General features: G+C 39.6%; 1 protein-coding gene across 1 annotated transcript in view; it reads left to right on the top strand.

The window, feature by feature from the left end:
* The window catches only part of LOC103198899 (zinc finger protein 234-like), a 70,940-nt gene extending 64,387 nt beyond the window's left edge, over positions 1–6,553 (top strand). Inside the window, exons 5-6 of the mRNA XM_042781254.1 lie at positions 5,332–5,479; positions 5,564–6,553. Of these exons, the coding sequence (XP_042637188.1) occupies positions 5,332–5,479; positions 5,564–6,553 (1,138 nt within the window). The remainder of the gene's footprint in view (positions 1–5,331; positions 5,480–5,563) is intronic.
* The last annotated feature ends 777 nt before the right edge of the window (positions 6,554–7,330 follow it).

The raw sequence follows: 7,330 nt of genomic DNA, 5'->3' as shown, positions 1-7,330 counted from the left end.
ACTACATCCAGCTGCCCAGCCACTCAACCAGGCCCAGTCCAGTTGACACATGACCTTAACTACCACACCACCTCAATTTTATTTGCTGTGTAGCCACCAAATTGGTATATGGGGAATGTAAATCAAGTTAAATCAGTCTTCAAAACATTTGGTGGCTTCTTAAGTTTCTTAGTGTTTCAGAGTCTTACCTCATCTGGTCTTCAAGCCCTACTTCCTTTCTGAATACACTGTCATCTTTTTCCTCTTTGCTTAGTGTGTGTCTGCCACATTGCCCTCCTTGTTTCTCAGCTGTACCACAGATGTTGTGTTAGTCTCTTAGTGGTACTATAAATAATTGCCACAAGCTTGGTGGCTTAAGACAGCACAAATTAATTATCTTACAGTCTGTAGGCCAGCAGTCCAATATGGGTCTGACTGTGCTAAAACAAGATGTCAGCTGGACTGTCTTTTCTGGAGGATGTAGGGAAGATCCATTTCCTTGACTTTTCCACCTTTTAGAGGCAGCTGCATTGCTTGGCTTATGGCCCTGCCTTCCAGTTGCAAAGCTGTCACCATCACATCCCTCTGACCGTTCATCTGTGGCCACATTTTCCTCTGGCTTTCCTGCCTCTCTTCTGCTTTTAAGGACCCATGTGGATGCATTGAGCCACCTGAAAATAGAATAATCTTCCTATTTCATTAGCTGTTTAGAGACTTAAATTCCATCTGCCACCTTAATTTCCTTTTGTCATGTAACCTAACACAGTCTTGGGCATTAGGATTTCGAAGTCTCTGTGGGACCACGGTTCTGTTTACTGGATGCCTCTGCCTCAGACTCCATTACTTGCTCTCCTCTGCCTGGAATACTCTTTCACCTGAAATCTCTCTGACCCCCTTCCTCTTCCTTAGTTCATTCAGGCCTCTGTTTCAGTATCACGAGAGAAGCCTTATCTGTCCACCTTATTTAAAATACCATCTCTTTTTACTCTCCTTCACATGTCTTTTGTCACTTATATTTTTTATCTGCTGATCACCTGTCACTCCTACTGGAGTGTTATACCTTTAGGAATGAAAGATTTTTTCCATCTTGTTTATTGCTGTCTCCTCAGGGCCTAGGATTGTCCTCCTACATCATGGGCATCTGTACATATTTGTTGACCTCAGGAATGAGGTAATGTGCTGAGGGACCTCTGTCTTTCTGAGTCATGGGGATAGCTGGTAGGTGATGCACCAACCAGAGTGAGGCTGTTGTGGAACATTGTGAGTCTTCTGATGAACGCCTGGTCGAATTCTACTTTCTTAGGTGCCCTTGTGGTGAGTGTGTGTTTGTGTGTGTGTGCACTTGGCTGACATCCTAGGAAAGCACTTAAACTTTGTGGTTGGGACTATGCTGAGTAACATGCTTTTCCCATGGCCTTCCTAGAGCCTTCCATAGGGTTGCATGTTCATTTCTAGAACTTAATACTACATTTTCATGTAAGGATTCTGATGCCTACTTCTGACACAAGCCCTGTGCTAAAGGAGCAGGGAGTCAACATTTTCTGACCTCCTGTAACTACACAAGAGGAGGACACAATCACCAGCAGCAGCCCAATGCCTGTTCCTATGAGGCCAGACATTCCTCCACTCTCAACCCTCTCACTAACCTTGTCATCAGTCGTTCCTCCCACGACACCCACCATCTCTCTCCTGGGTTTCGATAATTTGTTCAAGAACTCACAGATTATGGGGTTTATTAGGGGAGCAACAGGCAACAATTCAGGTTTAGGAACATGCTGAGTCTCTCAGCTGGCCTTCTCTCAGTTGACAGTCTCTCTCAGTAGCATGTGTCTGTCTCAGCAGCACATCTTTCTCAGCAGGCAGTCAGATAGACTCTCCTCTCTGCCTCTAGGAGGGCTTACTTTAAGCTTGGCAGAGTGGTAGAACCAAATACTCCCAGCACCAGAATTCTGCACACCTGAGCAGGAGCAAACTTCCCAGAAAATTGCTTCCTGCTGCTCTCTCAACAGAAATACCCCAGGTGGATAACTTTAACAATCTACAGCTACTTGGTTGTTGTTGTTGTTGTTTTGCTGTCAAGTCAGACCCGACTCATAGCGACCCCTTCTTGGGTTTCCGAGGCAGTATCACTACAGAAGTAGGTTGCCCCATCTTACTTAGTTGCTCATGGCAAATTCCACCAGGAAGTTTACAAAGACTATGGCTAGAAAAGCCATGCTATGTAATTTACTACATTGCACCCTCCACAGATTAAAAAACAATCTCCCCCTTCTAAGGTCTTACATCATAACCAGGCATACTTAATTTCCCTTGAAAGATTTGAAAGTTGTGGCCTGTTCACTCTTCCAAAGTCCACATGCACAGCACTACCCCTGGGTTTTCCCTTAGCTGTGCTGTAAGGGCCACATTTATGATTACAGTAACGAGTGACACAGCTGAGTGTTGCCTACACTTTTGATCATTTCAATGTACCATTTAAATAATTTCCTTAATGAAAGTCTTGGAACTTTCTGAACCAAAGTGTTCCATTGTTTTCACGCATAAGGTATCTTTCATTGTGTTTATATATATGACTCCAGAAAGCATTTCCTGTAATGATAATTTTTTTTGCTTGCAATTATATTTCCGATATTTCCTGTTCTTTTGATTCTTTTCTTTCTTTAATACTTACTATAAGCTTTTGAATTTCATAGTTGACTAATGAGCTTTGATGTTTAATTTAAAAACCTGATGGGAATGATCAATTTGTCTATACCACAAATTTTCAGTATTCTATTTTCCAAAGAGACCGGTCCTAAAACCTCAGAAGGAACCGATGCATAGGCCTTTGTGCATTCTTTGACGGAAGTGATTTTTGCTGTCTCTGCTTTTGTCCTCAGCAGCAAAACTGCAAGTTTCTGTTGCTTTCCTGTTTTACAGAACTTATTTGTAAATGCTTTCTCATTTCTATGACTTGACTTAAATGTTCACAGAAATGTCAGAGGATTTATTTATTCATTCAACATGCCCTTGTTGAGTGCTTACTATGTGACATGCCCTCTTTTAGACAGTGATTATAAAGTAAGAAACAGTGTAAATGCTTTTCCTCACTGATACTGCAGTGTAGTCAGAAACACATACAGTAAACAAAAATGACCTAGATAGCATGTCATGTAGTAATAAGTATTTTGTAGAATACAGAATCAAGGAAGGTAGAAATTGCAAGAAGTGACTTGATCTTGGACAGTGTTTATTATTTATTTATATTTATTATTATTTATATTAAATGCATTGATGGATTGACACTTGTGCAGAAATTTCAAGGTAGTAAGGAACCTAGCCATGGAAGTAGCTTATCTGGGTAGATCCTGGCTGAATATAACTGCTTTGATAGGACTGTCTTAAAAAAATTCCACTGTGCCCTGTTTTCTTTCTCCCTAACACTATGTCTGTTGTCAAATATTAACTTATCCTAGTTCACTTTTTTTTTCCTGGAGATCACGAAGGTCTGAAATACTGTCAGGTTTCAAAATAGTACCTGTCATCACTTCTACTTTTTTGCTCCATTGTCCTCATTTTGAAATCTTCTCAGCAGAAGTTAAAGGAACAGTCTCTGCTTCATTTTCAGTCAGTAAGGGATAGACAACGTGTTTTTCTCCTAAATCTCTATATCTTTAGAGCCATTCAAGGTCCTCTCGGTTCTTTAGGTATTGGAGTAATTGTCTAGTAGAGTAATCCAAGACAGAATTCTTACACAAAGTGATTGTCTGCTGAAACACATGACGCAGATTCTCTAATTGACTGTTCCTTGAGGGAGAAAAGTAACATTGTCTTCTATAAACATTTCCTTCAAAATCTGATATTTGCATTTTAACCAGGACCAAAATTGTAAGTAAAAGGAAAAAAGCCCTAATTGTAAAAAAAAAAAAAAAAAAATCCTTCAAAACCCCATTGCTATGAAGTTGATACCAACTCATAGTGATCCAGTGTACAGAGAACTGTTCCATACCCTTTCAAGGCTATAAATCTTTATGGAAGCAGACTGCCACATCTTCCTCCTGTGGCGTGGCTGGTCAATTTGAACCACCAACCTTTCAGAAAGCAGCTGAATGCTTAGCCACCATGCAACCAGGGATGCTCAGTTAATCAAGAATTTACCTTAAAAAAAAAAAAAAAATCTTTGACTGTGTTCTTTCCCTTAAAACTTTTATATATTCAGTTTTTTAAAATTTTTATATAGTGAAAATTTACACAACAAAACATACACCTTAATTTATTTTTATTTTCTACATGCATTTTGTAAATATTTCACTTACTATCTAAGATTCTACATTAACTGAAATTGAGTAGAAATAGCAATAAATTCACATTTTGTATAATATTACCACTTTTTAAAATTAAGGCTTTGATTTCTAAATTATACCTCCCATAGTGGATTTGATTTTTCAAGTGGCTCTTGTTAATCCTTAGTGAGTGAAAACCCAGAGAATCTGCTCTTGGTTTTGATGGCATGTAAACCAGAGAACATGATAAGCAGTGGTAAAGCTCAGCTGAACCTTTTCTGGGTTGAGTAATGCTAATTCCCTATATGAGTGTGAGGTCTTAAAAATGCTCCACAAATCTTCACCTATACATCTCTGAATTCTCTATCCTTACAGGAGGTAAGAACCCAAAGCGGAGAGTGATTGTTCTACAAGCAGGACTACATGAGGATCTTACCAGCTCACATATCTGGCAACAGATTTCAAGTGACTTAACCAGGTATCAAGATTCCATGATAAATAGGTCTCAGTTCTACAAACAAGTTGATTCACCCTTTCCAGTTGCAGGACTGTCTATTAGTCTCACAGGAGAGAAACCTCACCAATGTAACAAATATTTAGAAACCTCCAGTGATGTCTTCAGCTTCGATCTTCATCAGCATTCACACTCAGTAGAGAAGTCTTTGACATGTAATGAGTGTGGAAAAAGCTTCAGTTTTACCTCAGTTCTTCGTAATCATCAGAAAGTGCACATGAGAAAGAACCACTATAAGTGTGATGAGTGTGGTAAAGTATTTAGTCAGAGCTCACATCTGCAAAGTCATATGAACATCATACACACTGTAGAAAAACCACACAAATGTGAAGAATGTGGGAAATGCTTCAGGCGTAGAGCAATACTTAACGTTCATTGCAAAGTCCATGCTGGAGTGAAACCTTATAGTTGTGAGGAATGTGGGAGGACTTTTATTTATCTTTTGCATTTTCAGAAACATCAGAGAATCCACACTGGTGAGAGATCATTCAAATGTGATAAATGTGGTAAAAATTTTCATCATATAGCAGCATTTAACACTCATTGCATAATCCATAAGGAAGAGAAACCTTACAGATGTCAGCAGTATGGGACAGGCTTCACTGGTAACCCATATCTTCATATCCATCAGAGGGTTCACACAGGAGAAAAAACTTACAAGCGTGAAGAATGTGGTGAGAGCTTCATTCAGCCTTTTCTGTTTCAGGGCCATCAGAGAGTCCACATTGGAGAGAAACCATACGCATGTAATGTGTGTGGAATAGGCTTTATGTACAGGTCACATTTGCATTCCCATCAGGGATTCCACACTGCAGAGAAACCATACAAATGTGATATGTGTGGAAAGGGTTTCCGTAAGAATTCATATCTTAAAACCCATCAGAAGAGCCACAATATAGACAAACCTTTTAAGTGTGAGGATTGTGGACAAGGCTTCAACTGGAGTTCAAGACTTAAGATTCACCGGCTGGTCCATACTGGCGAGAAACCATATAAGTGTGAACAATGTGGTAAGGGCTTCAATAGTAGAGGAGATCTTAAAATTCATTATAGAATCCACACAGGTGAGAAACCCTATAAATGTGAGGAGTGTGGAAAGGACTTCAGGGTTGCTTCACAACTTAAGGCCCATTGCACTGTCCACACTGGAGAAAAACCATTCAGATGTCAAGAGTGTGGAAAGCACTTTAGTAGTAGATCAAATCTTTACACTCATCGTAGAATCCACACAGGAATAAAATCTTATAATTGTGAGGAGTGTGGGTATGGGTTCAGACAATCTGCACATCTTTTGACCCATCAGAGAGTTCACAGTGGTGAAAAACCATTCCAATGTGAAGAGTGTGGGAAGTACTTCAGTACTAGACCAAATCTTCAAGTTCACCATAGAATCCACACAGGAGAGAAACCTTACAATTGTGAGATGTGTGGGAAGGGCTTCAGACAGGCTGCACACCTTTTGACCCATCAGAGAATCCACAGGGGAGAAAAGCCCTTCAAATGTGAAGAGTGTGGGAAGAGCTTCTGTCAAAATTCAAACCTTCAAGCCCATCAAAGAGTTCACAATGAAGAAAAGCCATTCAAATGTGATGAATGTGGGAAGTGCTTCAAGTGGAGTGAGAATCTTAACACCCATCGGAGGGTCCACACAAAGGAGAAACCATATAATTGTGTGGAATGTGGTAAGTACTTCAGTCATGCCTCAAGTCTTCACCATCATGAGCGTGTTCACACCGCAAAGAAACCATACAAATTTGATGTGTGTGGTAAAGTCTTCAGTCGATCTTCACAACTATAATCTCACCTTAGACTTCACACTGGGGAGAAACTTTAGTAATGTGAGATTTCTGATAAGTACTTCAGTTGGAGAGCGAATCTTAAAATCACAAAATCTATGCTGGTGATCAGTTTTCTGAAGGTGATAATAGTTGTAACATCAGAGAATCCTTACAGGAAAGATTTCTTCAAAATGAAGGTTTTTAAAACTTATGTGCCACCTGAATTCTTGTAATCATCAGTTACCATAGAAGACAAAACATGTTGTATTCAAGTCTTTCAGCAAAGCATGTATCATAGGACGTTTATAAGTGATACAGTAAGGATTTAGGCAGAACTTAGGAATTTGAGATACCACTCACAAGATAGGTCTTGGGAAAAGTAAGAGTTTTATCTAGTCTTTAATAATTGATATCTACTAGAATGTAAGCTCCATGAGGGCAGGAACTTTGCTGCTGAGTTGTGGACATGGTCAGTGCTTATTTGTTAAATGAATGAAAAGGGGATAGTGTACTTCGTTTGAAAATGTTATACAGAAATGATACCAGTAACAATGAGTGTTCAAGGATACAAAGTTTAAATGTGGAAAACCACACAATACTGTAATCTATAGATTTTCAAAGGACTCCTGTTAGTGCAGTGGTCAGTGCTTGGCTACTAAACAAGATTGGTGGTTTGAATCCATCAGTGGCTCCAAAGAAGAAAAGCCCTGGTGATGTGCTACCGTAAATCTTAAAGCCTCCCAAACCCGATGAGGCAGTACTGTATACTATGTACTGTATACTATGTGATCACTATC

Source organism: Orycteropus afer, unplaced genomic scaffold, assembly GCF_000298275.1.
Source record: "Orycteropus afer afer isolate SDZICR_OR568_19922 unplaced genomic scaffold, OryAfe1.0 scaffold00099, whole genome shotgun sequence".
In the NCBI taxonomy this organism is placed as follows: Eukaryota; Metazoa; Chordata; class Mammalia; order Tubulidentata; family Orycteropodidae; genus Orycteropus; species Orycteropus afer.
The sequence above is the reverse complement of the archived record's forward strand: the minus strand, read 5'-3'. Positions and strand labels throughout refer to the sequence as shown.